The sequence below is a fragment of the Rhamphochromis sp. 'chilingali' genome (genome assembly GCF_963969265.1).
Source record: "Rhamphochromis sp. 'chilingali' genome assembly, chromosome: 17".
In the NCBI taxonomy this organism is placed as follows: Eukaryota; Metazoa; Chordata; class Actinopteri; order Cichliformes; family Cichlidae; genus Rhamphochromis; species Rhamphochromis sp. 'chilingali'.
In genome coordinates, this window is record NC_137944.1 from 19002844 (window position 1) to 19026100 (window position 23257).

General features: G+C 40.7%; 2 protein-coding genes across 13 annotated transcripts in view; both read right to left on the minus strand.

Moving 5' to 3' along the window:
• The window catches only part of spire1a (spire-type actin nucleation factor 1a), a 33459-nt gene extending 15424 nt beyond the window's left edge, over positions 1 to 18035 (minus strand). For 4 of the 9 annotated variants that reach the window (XM_080863817.1, XM_080863816.1, XM_080863818.1 and 1 more), the window contains exons 1-3: positions 17532 to 18033; positions 12076 to 12107; positions 103 to 369 (exon numbers count right to left, since the gene is read on the minus strand). In XM_080863817.1, coding sequence (XP_080719943.1) covers positions 103 to 369; positions 12076 to 12107; positions 17532 to 17877 — 645 coding nt within the window. In that variant the 5' untranslated portion in view covers positions 17878 to 18033. Of the gene's footprint in view, positions 1 to 102; positions 370 to 12075; positions 12108 to 17531 lie in introns of all 9 variants that reach the window. The other 5 variants (XM_080863814.1, XM_080863812.1, XM_080863813.1 and 2 more) reach the window with 3 other exon arrangements.
• A 1381-nt stretch (positions 18036 to 19416) lies between these two features.
• On the minus strand, positions 19417 to 23200 carry LOC308385222 (uncharacterized protein). Of its 4 annotated transcripts, XM_080864031.1 has the most exons (4): positions 22913 to 23200; positions 22556 to 22680; positions 20806 to 20959; positions 19417 to 20713 (listed from the first exon to the last, which is right to left on the minus strand). In XM_080864031.1, exons 1-3 carry the CDS (start codon positions 23049 to 23051, stop codon positions 20834 to 20836), a joined length of 390 nt encoding a protein of 129 aa, XP_080720157.1. In that variant the 5' UTR covers positions 23052 to 23200; the 3' UTR covers positions 19417 to 20713; positions 20806 to 20833. The 4 variants fall into 4 exon arrangements, with proteins under 4 accessions (XP_080720157.1, XP_080720156.1, XP_080720159.1 ...); XM_080864030.1 differs by having other exon boundaries at positions 19417 to 20959; XM_080864033.1 differs by having other exon boundaries at positions 19417 to 20959; positions 22536 to 22680.
• Between the last annotated feature and the right edge of the window lie 57 nt (positions 23201 to 23257).

Genomic DNA, 23257 nt, shown 5'->3' on the forward strand with positions numbered 1-23257 from the left:
CACGTGTTGAGAACAGATTTATGTACTCAAGGAATCTGGCAGACAAACTAAGCTCTCATTGCAAACCGATTATATGTGTATCTTAATAAAATTAAACCCTACCATGATGATGTCTCGATAGCTCCGGATGCTACTGATTGTACTGCTGGAGCCATCAGACACGAGGTCCCCTTCCTCCTCTTCTTCGCATTCATCCTCTTCTTCTGTGGCCTCGTAGCCCTCGTCGGGACAGGGGTCACTCTCCGTTTCCTCCGTGTTGGTCATCATGTCGATGAGGCGCTCCAGCGGCGGGCTGAGCTCGCGCTCTTCGTTTTCTTTGAGGCCATAGTCTAGAGCTTTGTAGATCATGACACCCAGTGAGTCAATAACCTAAAAAGAAGAGGTTGTAGGTTATTATTTTGTACAGGCCACCAAGTTGATTTTACATTTTGTAGCTTTAGGCACTCAGGGGCTTGAACAACAGATAAATTCTGAAACAAACAGTTGTACTTGCAAGTGTTGACTTTAATTATTGTGAGGATCACTTCTAAAGGTGCACACACTGACAACTTTCATCATCTCCTAAACTGGAACACCAAAAAGAATATCAGTCTTTAGCACATAGGTTTGCTTACTTTTTCTAGCACGCAATGTGAGTGATTACTCATTGTGTTAAAGGCATGAACAGTACAACGTTTATGCATTCGATAAGTCGAATTGTGTTTTGAATAGTTATGATGAAAAGGATTTCCACACATGAATGCTTCATAATGTCACGCGAGTCTCAGTCGGACATGTTTCCTGACAATAGAAAATGTTCTGCAGAGCATCAAGGAGGCAACAACCATGACTTCTGCTCACTGTGCGAATTCTCTGGATAAACACCTCCTTTATTCTTACATGGCTCAATCGGATGTTACGCCGCCGTGAGTGAATAGCAGCTCATGCGTCTCACAATCATCACAATTCACATGTAATGTGTGAACTACAGAAAGAAAAGGATACGCTTTCTTGTCACTAGTTAGCGGGATTGTGCACACTAATAATTAAAATCCACTGAGACCAACAACAATGACCTTGACTGTGACTATGATCACAATTTGGGTGATCATTGCAAGTTTGGTTAAATTCTGACCAATACTGCAGAAGCAGGAGCGAACTATGGCCAGACAACTTCAGCTTGATGAAATCAGACCACGTTTAATGAGTAATCACGTCGGTCACTCCACAAACTTCCTTTATACTGTATTCAATGTCATATGTCCTCAGTATCGTATTTGCAGAAAGCAAATGCAGTAATACTCTGCTGTAAGTCTTCACTGTATTGGTTCAAATCGGTGGCTCTTCTTAGCTCGAGGGGTAAAAACATTTCTTTCCCATCTGCTGAAATCTGTTTACTCCAAGTTAACTATGCCAACATTATGTTCTTTCCAGCTGACAGACGACATTCAGCTTTTTGTCTCCTCCTGCTCCGCTATAATTAAAAGCACACCAGCACATCCTCATGGAACAAGCCTCATTTCATAGTACCCTTGCCTTACTCAGATAAACAACCGTATCTACAACAAACCTCAGTTCACCTGAACGGAGGACAGTTCACGTCTTCAAAGTGAATGAGTAAAAAGGCCAGTGTATCCGATAGAAACTTAATAATTACCATAATCCAGGAGATGATTTCATTTCATCACTGCCTTCTCTCATTAATTAGTAGGACATGACCTTCATTTTTTTTTTTTCCTTTCCTGATGTTTCAAACAACTATCAGATCACACAAAACTGCTAGTTTTACATCAGCGCACTTAGTTCACTGATCTAACCCTCGGTCTGAGGTCAACAAGTGTCGGAAGTATTGGCCAGTCAACCTGAAACAACCTTGGAAATGTCAGATATCGTTATGACCGGGCCAAATGATTTCAATCAGAGCGCGGTGGGAGTGAAGACATTTAGCAAAGTACCCACAAAAATTAAAATACTATTCCGCACGTGGACATCCTTTGATACTCAAAGGCTAAGGATACAGAGCACTTCACCTGAAGTTTCAGCAGCAAACACAAAAATTGACTTCAGTAAATTTTGCCATAACTTCTGTGTTTATTTTGTTTGCCACTTGTCACCAGAGCCATTAAATAAATGCTCTGTCATTACTGCACTGCATATTCTATTTCCAGATGTGTATTGTTGAAAGAGGGAGGTGTCCCAAACAAACCAGACCGTTGCTGTGAGTGAAGCTAGTTCTGATGGGCATGGCTGGATATGCGCTGGTTTGGTGCCAAAAACAGCACTGCACTCGTCTTTGGAGTCTGGGAGTGTACTACATGGAAGAGAAGGGTGTGGAGTGCACACATTTAGGTATGTTAAGGTCAACAAGGCGAAAAGAAACTCATTTAATCAGACTGACTACTAAAATAACTGACACAAACCACGCAGTTCTAGAGTGTGGGATTTTACTTGGATACTGTACGATCCATTTTCACAGTTGTGACAATGTATTTGATGTCCTGGTACATCAAGGTGCAGCACATTGTAGCTTAAATGTTGTTGTTTTTTGTGTTGTTTGTTTTGTTTGTATAGTCCAAAAGCCAAAACGGGTCTGGTAACATATCTGAGGAATCACAGGGTCAGACAAAAAAATTCTGAACCCATGATCATGGTGAAAGAGAGTTCTGAATGGGCATCAGTTTCAGTTAATTCAACGCATTGGGATTTTAGAAACTGTATATAATTAAGTTCCAATTTTATTAAACAAAAACTAACCTCTGCCCAACAATGCCCGGCCCAGCCATCTTATCTTCACAGCCAGCTATGCGTGCCGTTGCAGCACCCAGAGGAGCAGCAGCATGGCTCTGACCTGCTTTTATTAGCGACAGCCAGGTAACGACCGTGTTTGCACTAGCTTCGTCCACGTTTGTCAGCATTATGAAGTTGAGATACGATTACAGCCGGACGAACATAAGCAGTAACAGCCCACTTATAAAAAGCAAGCTATTCTGCTTTAAAATCACCTGAGCTCTGTTGGACCCCATGTGTGACAACAGAAAGAACCATGTGATCATAATGTCATGAGCATTAGTCCTCAACATATCTTTGTGGAGTCACAACACATCACTGTAAATTTTATCGATTTTTCATCATTTTCATTACTTAAGTGTATGATATTTTGGAACATTATGAAATTGAATAAGATCACCGACTCTTTATGAAAATATTTTCATAGATATAAATAAATCGGTAAGTACGCAAGCAAGGAAAGCGTCTGCTACTGTGTGCAACTCAATATTTTCTTATTATTTTATAATGGCTTTTTCTGACGTGAGCACCTGCTCTTCAAAGTCTGTGCACAGATATGCATATTGGATTATAACCAATAATACAATTTGTTTGCCTATTAAACATCAAAAGATTTAAAAAATGCCCCCCAGAAAGGAGAAAAAAAAAAAAAAAAAAAAAAAAAAAAAAAAAAAAAAAAAAAAAAAAAAAAAAAGCAGGAATAGATTCTCTCAATTTCCAAAAATCAACCCACCTATTCTCACTGGGAAAAGATTGCTTTCATAGTGTTACATCGTTATCATTCCTCAATCATCTCTGTGTGCAGTTGATAATCCTGTTCCCAGGCTAAAACAAATATCCTATTCCTTAGTGTCTTATTATGCAACCTTTTAATCCATCTGTAGTACAACATGCACTGTAGTGGGCAGGGAAACTAGGAAATTCAGGAGTGACCGTCTGCACATGGGGATCTCATTCACAGGCAAAAAGGATCATCAGCTTTATACTGCACCACGTATACATAAGAAACTTCGTGTTTTCATGTCCAGGCTAAGCAGTCTCACTATACTACATGTCCAGTTAAGGACATTTTCTGTAGTGGTGGGTCAAGAGTACGTTTAGCCAACAGTTACTGTTTGAATCAAATTTTCTAATCAAACACAAAATTAGTTTCAGTGATTGTCCAGTGGTTCAACAGCAACTAGCACAGTAAGGATCACTGTTTAATACAATAATTAAGCACCAAGTACAATATTCCCGATAATTTGGATGAATTTTGCCACATATGGTCCATAGGGTTAGGTGAACAGGATTTATCTCGCCTCTCACCCTATGACGGCTCACAGACTCCGACTGGAGTTAAGGTTACCAGACCCCAACTGGTAACCTTAACTCAAAGGGAGCTGAAGGATGGAAGAATCAGTGTTTAGTGGGAACGGGCCACAGGTCAACCAACACAGCAGCTAAATAATTCTGTTCAGCGACATATGGAGAAAGTTCCTTTGAGTTCAAGTCAGAAGGAATGGGGAAGAGGCATCTTAAGTATCAAAAGCCAGACTTATTGAAAAGAAAACAGGAGAGGAAATAAGGAAAATATAGATTGTGGTGAGTAACTGAAAACAGTCACATCTGAAGACTTGTGATTCAGAGGATTGAGGCAGTGAGGTGGAGGAAGAGGAAGCATGTGGGTAAACAGCTGTGAAAGGCAGCCAGGAAAACCACTGCTGGGGTTTAAGCTACGGGATAAGTGTGGTAGCAAACTATTAGGTGAATAAGGCTCCAAGTAAATTCCCCAGGCAGCCACAGCAGGTAACACGGGATATGACCAGTGTTTAAAAATGCCTAGTAGGAAAAGCAGCAGGATGAGTCATCTGGGTGCCAAAGAAAAAGAAAATCGTAACACAGAATGAATTCAGCTTGAGCTCCGTGACAGGCTTTCTCAGAAAGTTTACAAGCATCCTCAAGATTGTGAATCACCAATCCACTCAAAATAGAGTGCACTTTCCCTCAACCTCCACAAAGAAAGATAATAACCAGCTGCATTACATCACTGCATGGGGAAAGTTTTTAACAATGAGGGATTTTACATAGAGAATCTACTTCCCTGTGCCAGAGGCATTATCTTAAGAATCTGTGACAAAATACAAAAAGAATTCCTCATTCATGAATAACCTTTGTCCACCTCACAGATTTCATGTTCACTCTTGAACCAAAAAGGCAGATCACAATTCACAATAATTGGAACATATATTTTTAGTGTATGAAACTATTTAAAAAAAAAAAAAAAGTTAGATTTAGATGCAGCTTTCCTTTTCCCTTCCAAAGAAGCAGATCAGCAAATTTGGGAGTATTTCCACAGTTAATTAGTTAAAACAGGTCTGTACTAGGTGCACACTCAGACAGTAGTTGTCTGACAATAAAATAAAGAACTCATAAGTAAGCACATTTTTTTGTCTCAACAGCTAGGGAGGAGTGTGTGCGTGCATGTATTTGCTTGGAAAAGTCATTAATCTGTCATACAACTAACCTTGGTTGTCTGATGGTTAAATAAACCACAGAGCAAATATAAATATAAGCATTTTTGGTGAGGTTTTGTCATTTTTACTTACTCAAATTCACCAAAATTAGCCTGGAAAATACACAGCCTAATGTTAGGCAAGCAAATACAGACTTTTTGTTTAACTTTATGTGGACCAATAGAGTTTATGCATATAATGAGCCTCCAAAGGACTATTTTAAGCCAGGAAACACCATGACTATGTAACCAGCTTTGCCATATTTTCATTGAACCAGCTAAGCAGACTAGGTTTAGGATGTTAAAGAAGGAGTTTTAAACAAAGGGTGAGAAAATGTGCTCCAGCAGTCTACAGCGTGAGGAAAAACAGTGTTTTACCAACATTAAAGCACAGAAACCTATTCTGCAAAGTGCAGTTCAATGTGGGTTTTTGAGCGAAACAGAACTCTTCCTACTACAGTATGTTTTATGTGTAGCCAATTCAAATTTTCACTATTTTAAATAGATCGCAAAAAACTCAACTGTTTACATTCTCTTGTATAGTTGTAGTTCTTGTAGTTGTATAAGCTGAAAAGCAGTACAAGGAGCAACCAAGATGGAGGGAAAAACCATCGGTGAGTCAGCGCTTACGCAGATGTGCAAAGAATGAGTCGTTTGTGCTGAAGAGCAGCACATCCTCACACGAGCAAAGCAGAAAGAAGTCAGGCTCCTGTGCTGCTGAGACCTCTACCCAATTTATGCAGAATTTACAACTAGTCTGATCATTAAACATAGTACTAGTCAAATAATCCTCAAGGTAAGGTTCAAGGTACAGGTGAGTAAACTCAAAGTTTCACTAGTGATTAAGAGGGTGCTGAGCTTAAAAACATTTCAACTATAGCAAAAGCTCAAGTCTAATATTGTCGTCATCATTTCCACATCACACAAGAGGAAATGTCCAAGTCACAGAGGCCAATTTGAGGTTTTTGGTTCATCTTTAAACTGAAAATGTAGATTTTATCATGGCTAATTTCAGCACCAGGCTCTGATGCACGTGAACTACATGATCTTTTTGACACAGCCATAAGTTCGGATCTATGAAACGTGTTAGGTGATACTTGTAGAAGCATGTGCGAGAACAGCTTTCTGTGGACAGAACTGCCTGTACGAAGCCTCTATGTGACCTCCAACATTTCTTTTTATAAGAAAATTAAATTAAAGCATATCAATAAACTGCATATCTGGCCCTTGATGTGGCCATTAATGAAATGAAATTTGCTTATTGAGGTTTTTGCAGACACGTAACCACATGATGTTAACTTGTCCACCATCTCGGACAAATGACAATCACGATGACAATGTAAGATCGGGCAAATAAAGTCCCATCTGGCAGCCACTGGGCTTGAGGAGAGAAATTAGGATTTCCTGACCAGTTGAAAGCAGTTGCATGATTTTTAATGACCAGTCACGCAGTCCTATGAAGGTCAGTTCATGACCATCTGTCAGCCACCTGTCGTGAGGGAAGAACGTGCATTACTGATTTGGAGAAAAGAAAAATCCCTCCTTGTGATTGCTTAGGTCACTACTATAGTCAGTAATGCAGTTGGAATTTGCATGAAAGTGATGGACGTGTCTACAAACACTGTCCAGCTACTCTCCAAGCTGTAGTGGAACCGGAAATGGAGACAGTTTCCCTTTTGCAGACTACACCAACTACCCGAACAGATTCCTGGAGCAGAGGTAACACAATCGCACAGCCCTGGGTATCACTGCGGCCTGTAGATTTCACAAAGACATCAGATAAGCCGCCTTCAGCATTTGCTGCAGCAGTAGAGTGAAGCCACCGCAACACAGACAGTTACATAACCAAAGTTAAACCGTGAGGTCTTCCACTGCAGGAGCGGATGCTCAGCCTCCTCCGGTCTGAAGCATCACCTTCCCACTTCAGAGTGGGACAGAAGACGGAGCTTCTTTACGTCTTCAGGTCAAACTCAGCTGAGTTTGCATTCATCAGTGAAGTCAACTGGAAAACGCTGAGCCCTGAGAACAGTCAGCTCTGATGTTACATATGATCATTTCCACTTCAATAGGAAACTGGCATAAAAGCAGACACTGAAAATGCAGGATAACATTTTTGAAAGAAAAAAGGCACATACAGATAAAAACTACACATGAGCTGAGACTGAATACATCACACAAAGAATCAGCTTTTAATCAAACAGCTTCAAGCCAATGGCAGTGTGTGGATTTAAAAAAAAAAAAAAAAAAAAAAACATGCTCTGAAAAGCACAAACCTACAGAGTTTAAAGGCTGCAGTGAAATACACTAATCACCAGCTGGAAAAGTCCTCCCACTGAGTTTGACCTAAATGCTGTCAGAATCCCTAAAGTAGCTCTAAACACCACAAATCTGACAGACAGCTTCTATGGCACAGCAGAAAAACAGCTCCTCTTGTTCCAAAAACCACAAAGAGCTAAAGATCTGATAACTTTATAGACTTGACAGACCAAGCAGGAGAAAAATATTAATCTCTCAAGCCTGGCTGGACCACATAAAAAAAGAAACAATAAAAATAAATACTGAGCAAGAGCTTCTTCAGTGTTAGATATAAATAGAAAACCTTGACCAGAATAGCACTAAATGCTAAACAGATCCCTGCGGTTTAGTTTCTGTGTGAATTTTCTTGTACAGGCAGAAATGTAACCTCAGGGACTGTAATGCCAGCCGCTTTAAAAGAAAAGCAGTCAGCATCCCCCCCAAAAAATCAATTGATCAATTTGAATAAAAGCAGGGTGCAACATAATGGGCGATCGTGGCTCAAGAGTTGGGAGTTCGCCTTGTAATCGGAAGGTTGCCGGTTCGAGCCCCGGCTCGGACAGTCTCGGTTGTGTCCTTGGGCAAGACACTTCACCCGTTGCCTACTGGTGGTGGTCAGAGGGCCCGGTGGCGCCAGTGTCCGGCAGCCTCGCCTCTGTCAGTGCGCCCCAGGGTGGCTGTGGCTACAATGTAGCTTGCCATCACCAATGTGTGAATGTGTGTGTGAATGGGTGGATGACTGGATATGTAAAGCGCTTTGGGGTCCTTAGGGACTAGTAAAGTGCTATATAAATACAGGCCATAATGAGGTCACTGGTACATGTTGGGCATACAGGGATCCAACTGAGACTCACCCCGGGGGACTGCGACTGAATTCAAAAGCTGCGTCTACAAACAAGCATGCAGAAAACAGATCAGAACAATCCTCGGCCGTGCCTGAGATCTACATAAAGAAAACCCTGTTTCTTCCACAAATGTGCACTCTTTCGTCAAAGCTGACACAACTGAAGGGCAGTCTCTGCAGGGACAAGGCTTATAACCTCCAGTGACATACATAAGGGTGAAGGGAGAAACATCCAGCCCCTGCGCTTACAGAACCCTCATAGCAGCACCTGCTTAACCCGCTACAGAGCGGAAGTCACAACTGCACGATGCTGAAATGCAAATATATGCAATTTCTACCCAATCTGAGAAGCTTAATCTACAAAACACAACATGATGGTCCCCACATGGACTTTAAACTGATCTTTAAGGGTATAATGTTTTAAGCAGTAGAAAAACAGACCTAAAGACAGGTTGCATTAACTCCAATTTTCTGAGAATCCCTAAAGCTAAACCTCAGCCCACTACAATCTATATTAATTCCAAGGGTTTACTTCAAACATTATACTGGAAAACTAATCATTTTGGCCCCAAAGTGCAGATCTGGCAACCTCTGGACCTTGTAATAGGATACTAGCAGTAATCTCACCTTAATCTTCAGATGAGGACAAACTAGGTTAAGCTTGTCCTGTAGGCTACAACAGAAGGTGCACAGTACAACTCAAACATTTTTTCCTAAAAGATGACCGAGCACTAGAAGAGAAAGCCAAATATGCCACCGTTTTTAATGTCAGGAAAAGATTATTTTTTTTCTCTAGCATTACTGATTACCCATTACACCCATTTTTACTGGTTGTAAAGCAGGTGTTAACAAGCTAGAGATTTGCTCCAAAAACTAGAAGCAGAGGTAAGAGAGAGGGGTAGTGGCTGACTCACTTCCACAAGCGACTAAGACACAACAAAAACATGTAAAGTCAAGAATTAGGAGCACAGGAATTGGGCCATAAACACCTTTGCATCTTTTGTGTGCAAGGGATATAAATCAATTTTCCCAAATTATCCGAAGGCAGATTGGTCAGGAGAAAACAATGGGATGAATTTACAGTTCTAATTAATGTCAGAAGACTTTACATTATTAAATTAAGCTGAAACGCAGTTACCAGCTCTTAGAGGCAGGCAGTTACAGCAGTGATCGGATCACTAGTTGAGCATGCCAGCCCGTCCAGACAGACAATGCTAACATGCTTATGCTCAGCAGGTTTAATTTAAAGCATTTTACATGTATTGGCTATACTGAGGTATTGGCTATACTGAGGTATTGGCTATACTGAGGTATTGGCTATACTGAGGTATTGGCTATACTGAGGTATTGGCTATACTGAGGTATTGGCTATACTGAGGTATTGGCTATACTGAGGTATTGGCTATACTGAGGTATTGGCTATACTGAGGTATTGGCTATACTGAGGTATTGGCTATACTGAGGTATTGGCTATACTGAGGTATTGGCTATACTGAGGTATTGGCTATACTGAGGTATTGGCTATACTGAAATTAAATGTCTTTATAAAGTTTTCTGACAACACTATTATCATTCCCAGTTAAAATGAAATTCAATTCACTTTAACTCTATTTTACTTTTGTGTTTTCACCCTTTTAGTGTCTGGCATTGGCTATTTCTGCAAGAGCTAGGTTCTCATGCAAATCGCCAATTAAAAAGAAATTACAAAAATACAATTTCTAAACTTAGATTTGAAAATATTTAAACTTCAGAGTGCTTCTAAAGGAAAAGTCAGATGATTGGTCCATATAAAAGCAGTGATTTTAAAAAATAAATTCCAGCTCTAATAAAACACATCAACGCTGTCACCATCACGTGGGAAAACTGCTCTGCCCAGGTGACAGGTAATTCCTCCAAAGCGCAAAACCCAGGGTGGAGACATGTTTTCAGTCTGTCAGCAGGATTACACAAAAACCAACAACTGGAGTTTCATGAAACCTGGTGGGGAAGTGGAGCATATCCACAGACACAACAAACGAAACTTGGGCGTCAATTTCCTTGATGGGTTGGATAGAAGAATTAATTTCCACTTGCAAGATGCAGACGGGAATTTTTTTAAAGAGCAAAACCAATTTGCGTGATACCCGAGCCGAAATCTTTCCCTCCTTTTTCCCCCCTAAAGAGATCGCTATCACTCTTTAAAAAATAAATAAATAAATAAAATTTTAAAAAAAATTAAAAAAAAAAATCAGACAAGAGCCTTTGGGATTTGCAGAAGATTCTCTCCAAGTGCTCTTTTGGTTACATTTGTGCATAAGCTGATAAATACAGTTTTTAAAGCCTTAAACCACACTTCCCTCAGTGGAACTTTCACGCTTTGAAAAACTTGATAACAATAACCATTATGAAAGATATTATCACCACCAAAAAAAAACAAAAGACAAAAAAAACAAAAAAAAACAAACACACCCTCTTCCCAGCTTATTTGTAGAAACCAATCATGCAATGGCAGATGCATGAACTTGCAAAGAAAACCAACCCAAGTTAAGCATTTTCACTTCTAACCAAGCTGCCACAGGTCGGCTTCAGCCCTGAGATAATCAGTGTTGACCATCAGCTGACGAAGAGAAATTCTATTTCAAACTTAGCCATGCAGGGACAGCTGCATACTGTGCATGCCTGAGATCACGTGAACAAAGACAAACATAAACTGCTCAGACCTGATGGACCAATTACACAAAGTATCCTCTCTGTACACATAATGAAGACTTCTCCTCCCAACATTATACAGCACAGTGCTGGACAAACACACACTGGGCACATGTCCTTTTAACGTGGTTTTGGCGATGAGGTTTGACGCGATGAGAGCTAAAAATAAACCGATGAACAACAACATTCGGTGAACAACAACAGAGCTGCTCTTTTTAAGTGCAGCACAAACAATAACTGCAGAACAAACTGAAGAGCGCTACTTGTATTGCGCTCTTACCCACTTGCTCAGGTTTAAGCGCATCACAGGTCTGGCTGGGATGTGCTCCCCACCCCATATTTCTCCTAGTCTGTAAAGTGAAAATGGGCTAATGCTTAATATCTGCTTGCACTCACAAGACATGAGGGAATGTTTTTTGCAGGGCCAGAGTGAACAACGCTGCACCACAGCTGCCACGCCACCCCATTTGTAGCGTTCCTTCTAGGTAATGGGAGCAGTGACGGTCAGACTAATGGCAACAGATTGTGAAATTGTTTTGTCTGCGTTGAAGCAAATTAGTCTTCCTGTGAAATGAAAAGACTGTAAACATTTAATTCAAACGTTTAAGTAACGTCCACATGTTCTACTGGGATCACTGAAAGGAAAAAAAAAAAAAAAATATGTGTTCAAAACTGATTACTGGCTTTCTCTACCACAGTGTGTCTTTTGTCCCATCTTCCCCTCCTCACCCCACCAACTGGTCAAAGCAGATGACTGACCCTCCCTGCCTCCCTGAGCCTGGCTCAGCTGGAGGTTTCGTCCTGCTAAAACGGAGTTTTTCCTTCCCACTGTTGCCAAGTCCTTGCTTACTGGGGGTCGTGTGATTGTTGGGGTTTACCGTAGGGTCTTTACCTTTCAGTATAAAGCGCCTTAAAGTGATTGCTGTTATGAGTCGGTGCTGCTGCTTTACCCATAAATTGAATTAAATTGAATTGAATGTGTACTCACCTCTAATGACGTAGGGGCCGACTGGTATTTATCTGTAATGACAGCAGAAAGGAGAGTTATTCACTCATACAATGAGGATGTCACTTATTGTGCAAGTAGCTGCCTGTAACAATCACCAAGTCAAACACACCCTCTTAATCATTAATGGGAACGCACTGTACAAATCATCCAAAGGCGCCTCGAAGCGAGGAAAACTTCACACGGTGTTACAAACCAAAATGGAGGTTAGAAGACGCGAGCAAAATTACTCAACGGCACTGAAGATGATTGTAAAAAGAGCAAGTTAATAAATTATTATGTTTTCCTCTCAAGTCACGGCACACTGCTCGCACATCGCCTGAGGAAGACAGAGATGTCAAAACCAGCCACTGGGGGCTGCTTGTAGTAGTATTTTCATTCAAACATCGAAACGTTGCTCTCATTCTCTCGCTCTTGTTTCCATGGATACATTGCTTAAAATGGAAAGAAAAATAAAAGAAATCAATACCTAAAGTTTATGACCTTTCAATAAATACCTGCATAAAAGGTGAAATGTTACCAATTATTGTTTTTTGTTTTTTTTAATAAATTTTTAAAAAAATGACTACACATTATCTTTCATGTTTTGGGGGAAAAAAAGAAAAAAAAAAGACTAAGCAAATCAGGGTCTCCACATCTCTTCAGGCAATTATTTTTCCACCCAGCACTGCTGCAAGATGTCCACAAAGCATCCTAAAAATCAATAGAAATAAGCAGTTCCTTTGTATCCAGAAGAAAAATATAACAATAATGCCAACAGCATAAAAATTACTTTAAGTTTAGAAAAAGACTGCAGTTTGTGTTCAAACACGTCTGTTCACAATATCCATCTTACATGATGGAAAAATAATGCTCGAAATATCCAGTGTATTAAAATATATCTCCAAAACATCCTGACCCAACATCTAAATTTTTCCTTTTCAATACAATTTCATATATTTCATATTCCCATAGCTTTGCGATGTGGAAAATAACAGCCAATGTGGGAGAGTTCGGGATTAGGATGTGGTTTGGGTTACAGTTATGGGGTCAGGGTTCGGTGTGTGTCGGGATGGTGTTTCTACATCGCAAAACTATGACATCACGATAATGTGACATTAATTATGATGATCTGGGAACAACACCAACACAGGGATGTTGATACAGGGGTTATTTTCAGCCTGTGCAACAACTCTGTTGAGGGTACTACTGCTCCAAATGACTTCAAATTAGGGCTGCTCAATTAATCGAATTTTAATCACGATTACGATCTGGGCTTTCAACGATCATTAAAAATGACTGAGCCGATTATTAGCCCCTCCCTCATTTATCCGCGACACCTTAAAGGCCGTCTGTGAAAATATTGTCGGGCATAAACCGTCCGTGGCGCAAAAAAGGGTGGAGACCGCTGATTAAGAGGACCCGAGGGAAGCTCGGAAAGCTAAGCAGAAGTTATTTGGAGAGTGACTGCCGTTGGTTGAAAAGAGAGTTTAAAAAAAAAAAAAAAAAAAAACTTCAGTGGTGTTGCACACTATTTTATTTTTTTTTTTTTAAAGTCATTGTTAACCCTTTAAAGCCGGTCAGAGCAGCACGCTCCGTTTTGCGTAACTATTTTTAAATCCCTGTAGAACCTGAACCGTGTAAGCTAGCGCAATAATTTGTTTTGCATATGAAACCGGAGGAGTTGTACTTACATCTTATGCCATCAGCTTGTCCTCGGTCACGGTTTCGTTCCACATATAGCTTTGCAAAAATTGCATAAAAAGCGCTTGCAGGAACAAAAACATAATATTGCAGAAACACGCTTTGCCGTTCCTATCAGCTGTTCGTAACACTTCCCACAGTGAAATGATGCACATGCTGTTTTCTTTGCAAATTTGCATCATAGGATTGTTTTTTGTTTTTCCTGCAGTATATAAAAATTGCTGTATCTCCAAAATAAAACTATGAAGACACTCAAAATAAATTTCCTGTGGTGGGATACTATTTTTTGCAACTTTATTGTATTTAAAGTTTTGAGGGATAAACCTCTTAAATTTCTCCAAGTAGAAATATATGTAAACAAAACAAAAGCGATTTTCAATTTTTTTGTAGTTTATTACACTTTTTTGCAATTTATGTAATTACTATGGACTTGATGCATACATATTATTAAAATATGGGCTATAACAGTTGTATTGATGTATAGCAACTTGAAATGCTCCCACAAATGGCACTACAGCATGTAAAAAAATAATATAAGCTCTGGTGGACTTGGTTCTATGGTAGGTCTTAAAGGGTTAAATAAATATCGTCAAATAATCGTGATCTCAATTTCAGTGAAAATAATCGTGATTATCATTTTTGCCATAATCGAGCAGCCCTACTTCAAATCATTACAAAGTTTTTTCACCCATAAACAACATGAAAGAAAGAAAACGAGGAACTTTTAAAATTCCAGGTGCTGCGAGGACTAGGAATTTTTAACTATTGGTTAAAGTTAAAATTATGAACTTCAGCCCTAATTAAGTTACCTGAGGCAGCGAGTTGAGCTACCTATAACCACCGGTAAGAATGAGGCAACAGTTTAAAGTACAGAATGAAAGAGCAACAATCCAGACTGTAAAATTAGGTCATCGCATATAAATGAGAAACTTTGGCCAGAGATGCAATCATTCTGCGTACTAACACTGGTGCCATTTAGGCTTCAACTCATAAACTATTCAAATAAAATTAGACTTCCTGCTCAAGGACACATCCATGAAAAACATTTGTTTCATAGTGTGCAACAACTCTGTTGCAGGCCACTAAATAACAGCCAAGAATTACTCATGAATACTCATTCGGGAAACACTGGATCCTCTGTTTGTCCCAGCAGAGGAGCGGTGGCTCAGCCAGGACCCTTGCAGGCCAAGTAAATCTCAGCGGACATATTTAGAGGAGTGTAGTGTCAGCCTGACTATTCTGTCCATTCAAATAGCCTCTGTGCTGCTGAAAGGCATTCGCGGCTTTCACAGAGAGACACGATAATTAAGTCTTTAACCATCACTACCCGCAAGTCAAATAAATTTAGAAGGAAAAGAAGCTCCTGCTGGTATGGATCACTGAAATCAGGGTAAACGTCTCGTCTGATGCAGCATTCAGGAGAGGAGGCAAAGGTATTCTTTCCCATGCTCCATGTGAACCGATCTGACTGCAGCATGTTCATCACGCCTCGATTCACCGCAAAATAAGCCAAGACTTGGTGCTGCTTATTAGTCCGATTCTGTTTGCTGTGCGTCACGAAAATAAACACTTCTTCGCTTGCTGAGATTTCTTGATAACCACCCACAGCAGCAGTCAAAATCTTAATATAGGCCAATATCACTAGAGGGGTTGAGGAGCTTATTGTTGGTGGTCTGGGAGCTGGCCAAATCATGCCACCTTGTCACTGACTCATGCAGGCCATATGCAGGTTGCATAAGCCCTGATTTTATGCCGGTGTGGTACACTAGCCACTCAGCTGCTGGATGCTTAATAGGTCTCACATCTCTCTCATCACCAGGCCTAATAGGAATCAGGACAGGGCCAAGCTGTCCCAAAAATACTCCAGCCACCAGCGAGGAGGAGCAGCAGAGGACTCTCCCCATAATCTCGAACTGATGTGCACTCTGAAAATCAGTGCATCTAATTTGTTCCATTTTTGGTGGTGCAAAGATGCTAAGCAGCACCAAGTGAATCTGTTTATTCTGAGAGCCGGAGTCACAGGAAGACAATATTACTGGTTAGTCTAGACAAGGCAGAGCTGGACAGAGGGGTCAACTCAAGACAGGGGGACGGAAAAAATAAGAAAGGTTCAAATAGGTTCCCCACATAATGTGGCTGCGCAGAAAGACACACCCAATCTCATCTCTGAAATATTAATGGAATGCAGTTAAAGGCATTACACACCTTTCTCCACACCTGAGCTGTTGTACAAGACTAAGCCTTTCTCCTGTGTATAGAGATACACTACAGTTTCATCTGTAGTTTCAGTACACAGAGACCTGCTGGCTTCTAATACGTTTTTCTGGTGTGGGTCTTATAGAAGTCGAGCGTTTTCATCTTAGACATCTACTCTCACTTTAGATCCAGCTTATCTTAAAGACATCATTGTACCGTATCAACCAAACAGATCGTGTCACTCCCAGACTGCTGGTTTACTTATTATTCCTAGGATATTTAAAAGTACAATTTTGACGATCCTCCCTTAGTTACACTGCAATAGGCCTAGATTGCTGGGGGCTTCCCATGATGCACTGAGTGTTTCTTTTTTACCATGTTTATACACCTCTCTGCATTACTTATTATTAACCTCTGACTCTCTTACAGTGTCTTCCTCCCTTCACCCCAAACCGGTCGTGGCAGATATCTGCCATCCCGCCTGGTTCTCGCAAAGGTTTCTTCCTGTTAAACGTTTGGGTGTTCCCCCCCCCACTTTTGCCAAGCACTTGCTCATAGTGGGGGGTCATCTGACTGGTGGGGTTTTCTCTGTATTATTTTAAGGTCTTCACCCTACAATGTGAAGCATCTTGAGGCGATTACTGCTGTGATTTGGTGCCATATAAAAAAATCTGAATTGAATTAAACATAACTTGCTTTCCTATCTGTACAGCCAAGCACAGAACAAAAGTCTATTTACTACCCAAAAATATCTGTATAGAAAATGAGCCTGTATTAAAGAGTTCAAGGATCCTCTAAATCGCATGACGGAAACAAAAACAGAGTGGATATAGAGGATGTATACAGTCAACGTGCGTACACAAACTTCCATCCAGCTAGATTTAAATTGCGTGGAACCTCTCAGCCTACACCTGGCACCTTGCTGTTGAATGGATTCTGCCTCCTGGCCCCAAATTTGTCCCCAATTCACCCCAAAATGTCACAACAAAGAGCAGCTATGACTCATCTGTCTCCGGCCTCGTGCTTGTAGGGAGTGTTTTGTTTCACCGCAGTCTGGCACCCAAAAAGGTGCTCTGCAATTTGAACAGGTCACGTGATTTGTGTTTGCTGACTAACTGACCGCTGTACTCCAGGGGAGAGTGGCTGTGAGGCAGCCCTGTTCACAAACCAGTCTAAACAGAGCTTTAATATGAATCATGTTTGTGATGTAAATATCAGCCGCTGTTATGAGAACAAACCCGCAACGTAAATAATTCATCACATAAGCTTTCGTGGTCTCCCCCCCAGCAGCTATGCGGTGATCTATGATGTATTATTAATAGGCGCCTGTAAACAAAATCGCCACATGGCTAAAAGCAGGCAGCTACAACAACATGGCCTCTTCGTAGGGATGCTCCATTCGTTTGGCCTGTCAGGGATGTGGAGGAAAATGCTTTTTGTTGTCGTTGTTGACGGCTGCCTGTTCAAAGCCAGTCTCCCTCGTTTAACCTGTGCAGTTACTCATAGCACACAAAGCTAAAGCGGACACCTGCCCGGTCTTGGTCGGTTGGTTTAGTTACCTGCGTTGTCTTCAAAGTGCAGTTTGACAGTCCCGTCTCTCCCGAGCCTCACATTCCCGGGTCCCTCAATCCTTCTCGGGTGCTCGGCTGATGAGACAACAGCAGACTTGGAGCTTCTCCTCCGGTGTTTCTGCGCTAAAGTCCGACAACACTGGTAACACACTGCCCATGCCTGCTCCTCGTTTATCGGCTGGCTGTACAAAGCCAGGATTTCTTCTAAAGAGAGCTCCTCGGCTCCGTCGCTGCAGTCCATGTTCACGTCTCCGATGCTCAAATCGGCGGCGAAATTCCGGAGAACGGTGGGCGAAGTCACCATCCCATCCTCAGTCCCCGGTCGTTTGGCCATCCTCAAATCATTTTTGTCCGCATAACGTAAAGGGGAAAACGAACAGGTTTGTCGGGTAACGTCCCAGAGCTGCCCAGCTACATGATAAGATGTAGCCTCGTCCGTCAGCCAGGTGTTATCTGTACCGTGGCTGTGGAGCACCAACGGTTCACACCGAGCCACAGCCAACCGAGAACGTGATCCGCGCGGTCCTAAAGCCTGAACGTTTAATTACCAATCAACATCAGCAACATGCCAAAACTCCTGTCTTTTATAACTCACAGAACTTCCGGTGTGTAATCAAGGGTCATATTTTTTTGATCAAAAATATAAATCAATAAATTATCATTTTAAATTATATAAAATAAAACTATCAAATATATTTTATTAAAAAAATACTAAGCATACAGTATGAGTCGACACACCTGATTTGGGCTTTTGTTTTAAAAAGGTGTGTCACAAAGGTCAACAAATCATGTGGTGGACTGTACCGTACTTACTCCTATAACTATTTTTCAAGGAAATGGGAATTGGGCGCAGATATTTCTTGAAACATTTGCAAACATACTTGGAAGTACAGGATTTCAGTCAAAAACAGAGTTTGTGCAATTCTAACCAGCTTCAAAGTCAATATTCAGTATGGCTGCCTTTAGTCTTCAACACAGCTTGAACTTGACTGATGGTGTGCTATTGTGTGTTTTTCTATCCATGTGTTTGGGGTCATTGTCATGCAGAAAAATGAAGCCACTGTCAATTAGATTCTTTCTAGCTGGTACTGCAAAGTAGATCAAAATCTCAGTGTTTTACCCCTGTCCTGACCTCCTCCATATATACTGACAATCTTAACCAAAATTTCAAATTTGGATTCATCACTCCACAAGACCTTTTGTCACTGATTTTGAGTTCAGTTCTTATGTAGTTTGGCATGCCTCAGCCTTCCGTTCCTGTTTCCCTTCCTTATGAAGAACTTATTTCTTTACCATTACCAATGATGGACCAGCTGACACAGGACCTGACAAGTGGCCTTAGTGGCCTAACAGACTGCTTAACAGGCACAAAAAGGCCACCAAAAAAAAAGAAGAAAAAAAGAAACAACAGCAAAAAAAAACCACATTCCTCTGAAAATGGTCAAGTACAAGGACTGGATTAAAAATAATCGAATAAGCACCCAATGTCAAAAGAAAACATTTGAAAGACCTTCAGATCACCTAGAGAAGAACTATTGCTCATGACCACTTTAAAAATAAAATTAAAATGAAGTCTGTTTTCTTGGAAGCAAAGTACAAAGAAACTCATGACAGAAAACTGTTTTATAAAATGATTTGCTCACTCATCAGAGATTGTCAGAGTTGGCTACATAATGCTTGGGCAAAACTAATGAATTACTCTCTTAAAGGTAAAGAGACCATTACACATAATTACAATTAAGCCAATTTTACATTGGGAAATGTAGTCAGTAACGCTTTTGAAACTTTATCTTATAATTGAAACAGTTTATAGCTCAGTGCAAAACGGATGCTTTTCCAGTCTAATCACAATAGGAAACAGAAAAGGTTGATTTCTTTTAATTCGTGTAATGAGAAATAAATGCTCAGATCACTTGTTTTCCCCCTGGATTTCATACATTACAAAGCCAGCAAATATTTTAATGCAAAGAAGAAAAAAGTAATTTTGAAACATACACGTTGAGGTTTGTTTTGCCATCACAAATATGGCACGGTCTGTACACATTTCATCACATCATCTAAGTAAAGTCATTAAAAACTCTTGACAAGCGATCATTATCACATGCACACCATTTTAATTCAGATTCTTAAATTTATTTATATGACCAACAGATTGTCCTTCATACAATCATGTAAAGCCGACAGCCTCCGGTAAGTCAGAGCTTTTCTTAATGTGGTTGTTACCACTTTCAAACCTCTTTGTGTTTAGATATTAAGACCTCAGCTGGTCAACTACGCCATCTGCTGGTCATATGATCTAATTTGCCAGATGCCCCATCCTGAAAATCCTCCTGAGTATGCTTGTATTTACATATGTTGGATAGGCTTTTTTTAATTGATTTTTTAATGGCTTGCTATTGATCAAGTTTGGGCAGAGACTTTGATTAAATTAACATAGCACCGATCTATACATGCAGACCGGTATTAAGCCAAAAAAATTTACATGTTACAATACTAAATATAAAGTGTGCATTTTACAACGTAACAGAGAGTAAAGTAGAAGTATTGAACACAACAGTATAAAGCAAACTTTAAAAATCAAACTCTGAAAGAGAACACAACAGCACTTTGAATCAAGATTAATTGTAGGCACATGCGGATGTGTTTGTATGTCTTGCGAAAGGCTGGAAAAGGCCGTCTTTAGCCTTCGAGCTTCACGCCTCCAAGTCTCAGCTTCTAAACAGCACTTCTGGTTCTTTTAAATTAAAATTACTTACAGAATTGACTGAGGTTAAACAGCATCGGTATTAGTTCCCATACTACTGATAATCATTCACAACAAAAGGAGTATACTTGCACAAAGAACTGAAGCAAATTCTTAGGAAGGCCTCACACAGAACACACTGCTTGTAATTATCATGTGCATATGGGACAATCTGCTCTTTTTTCTTTTCTTCTTCTTTGTTTTGTTTTTTTTCTTCACACTGGCTGAAAACAGTGACACATTCCCTGACTGGCACCATAAGCATGGGAGAGAAGCATGGTGTAAAGTGTGAACATTGCTCGCTACCCACTCTCTTCTTTGCACATGCATTTGCAATGGCACAACAAAGATGCAGCATCCACAGGTCTTTGGATGGAGACGTTTGTAGGTGCTTGTGTCGTAAATCACTGCAAACAACAGCCAGGATCTTGCAAAAAAATAGAAAATAAAAATAAATAAATAAAATCAGCCACGCACGTCTTCAAATCTCCATCTTGTTCTCTGGAGAGGCACTCGCACCTACAGCCGTCTTCCTCCTCGTGGAGGTTCATCTTTCGTCAGAGGCGTTTTCAGGTTCTGGATCGTCACTGCTGTTGGCGCTTACCGGCTGCCCATCCTTAGACAAAGCGCTGGCCTCCTTTGATGACCTCCTTTTGGAGTCACGAGTAGATTGCTGTGAAAAGATTTGGAATCCCACTTCATTTAAATGTCACCGCACTAGACAAACAGCGAGTGGGCAAAGATGGCCAATTGAGAGGTGAGTCACTGAGGTTCTTCCATGTGTGGAAGGTTAAATTATTAATACATATTTTTAACTGTCATTTAGAAAAACTGAAATATAATTGGTAAGATAAAATAATTTTTCAGATCTTTTTTTAAAGCTTATTTCAGTTTTGAGAACAACAAAAATATTTTCAATTTAAACCTCACAAAAAAGAGAGTTTCTGTTATTACTTTTCCTTTTTAAAAAGATAAACTCACCAATCACTTTATTAGGTACACTTTGCTAGTGCCCCGTTCAGAACTGTCGTAATTCTTCAAGGCACAGATTCAACAAGGTGCTGAAAACATTCCTCGGAGGATTTTGGTCGATACTGACACGACAGCATCACGCAGCTGCTGCAGATTTGTCTGTTTCACATCCATGATGTGAATATCTAGTTCCACCACATCCCAAAGGTGCTCTATTGGATTAAAATCTGCCGACTCTGGAGGTCATTTGAATACACTGAACTCATTGTCTTCTTCAAGAAACCAGTTTGAGATCATCTGAGCTTTGTGACGTGATATGTTATAAGAAGCCATCAGAAGATGGGTAAACTGTGGTCATAAAAAGATGGGCATGGTCAGCAACAATACTTGGGTGGGCTATGACATTTAAACAATGGTCTGTTGGTACTGTGGGTTCACAGTGTGCCAAGAAAATATCCCCCACACCATGGTGCCTAAACTTTTGATACAAGGCAAGATGGATCCATACCTTCATGTTGACAACAATGACGTCACAATCGATGTCGCCTATATCACCTTGCTTCTCCATTCTGGTGCTCAGTTTGAACTTTAGCAGGCCGCCTTGACTGTCTACATGTCTGAATTCATTAAGTTACTGCCATGTGATTGGCTGATTGCATTAATGAGCAGCTGAACAGGTGTGCTTAATAAAGTGGCCAGTGAGTGTACAAATGATAATGGAGGGATGTTAATTTTATACCTGACGAAGGTCAGATGAACTGACATTTTGTAATATAATGAATGAGCAGTAAGTGAGACAGTATGTGTGAACTATATTTAAGTGTCTTTACAAAATTTCCCACAGCAAAAACAAAACAATTAGCTCAAAGAGTTTCTGGTATGTACGATAAACTAATGCAAAAAATCTCACTAGAATAAGTTAAATCAGAAATATTAGGAATATCTTACATTTTTGTATTACTGTTTAATTATTTTCTTATAGCTGTCTTGTAAATCATCTATGAACATTATTGTTATGTAAAATTGCAAACAAAGCTTTTATGACATTTTAAATGCTGTGAGGCCCTTGCATAAATGGCATGTGGATGGCTCGAGCTGATTAAGCTTCTCTAGCTGCACTCTATGTAAACATGTTAAAAGCTAATGATGAATATAGTTACACTTTAATGACGATGACGGTGATTTTGCAGGTTTGGTGTGTGGCATTACTGGTGGTGCTCAAATCCTGCTCATGACCATGTGTGCAAAGATGTTTTAGGACTCACACATGCCAGTACCTGCTACCAGTGACACCTACATCACTAAAAGAGCGTCTGGGTCTCCTCTGGTGGTTGGAGCTGCTGGTGGTGAGGGCCTGCTTCCCACACTGGGTGCCCGTGTTCACCATCCTCTTCTCCCTTATGTTGGCTTCCAGAGGTTTACCTACAGGACAGTGGTTAGTGTTTGAAATGTGGCACTCTTTCAAACGTGAAAACAAGATAGTAGAGATGGCTGCGATGGCTGTGTCAGCTCGGTCAAGTTGTGGTGTGAGTGGTTTGTTTAGCTTGTGGCTGCACCCTGTCAGCATATATGGCACCTAAAGAGAATGCATTTGGATTTGCATCTTAATGGAAGATCTTTCTCTTCATTATTTTAGAGATGACGAGGCTCTTACTGTTTGCTACTGGAAGAGGGGTCTCTACATCCGTGTTAGTAAGCCATGTCGATTCTGTTTCTCTTGTCCAGCTTTCATGGTACCTCGGCTCGATGATCGCGTCCGCCCGACTCCCTCCACAACCCATCGAGATAATCATCCACGGCAGGTGTAGCTGAGGCTGACGCGGGCTTAAACACGGCTCGCTTTGTCTCACAGCATCCGCAGCATCTCCTCCCTGGCTCTCTACTAAAGCTCCATCCGTGTTTCCATCATCAGTCGGCGGCTCTGAAGCTGCTGCTCTCCTCAAACAGCAGAGCCAGCTGACCAGCACGAGCTACCTGCGTCACCCGGAGAGGGCGGAGC

Excerpts from the sequence above, each read along its gene's own strand:
- LOC308385222 (XM_080864031.1), bottom strand. The coding sequence starts at position 23,051 with ATGATTATCTCGATGGGTTGTGGAGGGAGTCGGGCGGACGCGATCATC. Across the intron at positions 22,681-22,912 it reads CCCTCTTCCAGTAGCAAACA|GTAAACCTCTGGAAGCCAAC; the intron begins GTAAGAGCCTCG and ends ACTGTCCTGTAG. Across the intron at positions 20,960-22,555 it reads CCAGACGCTCTTTTAGTGAT|CAATCTACTCGTGACTCCAA; the intron begins GTAGGTGTCACT and ends ATCTTTTCACAG.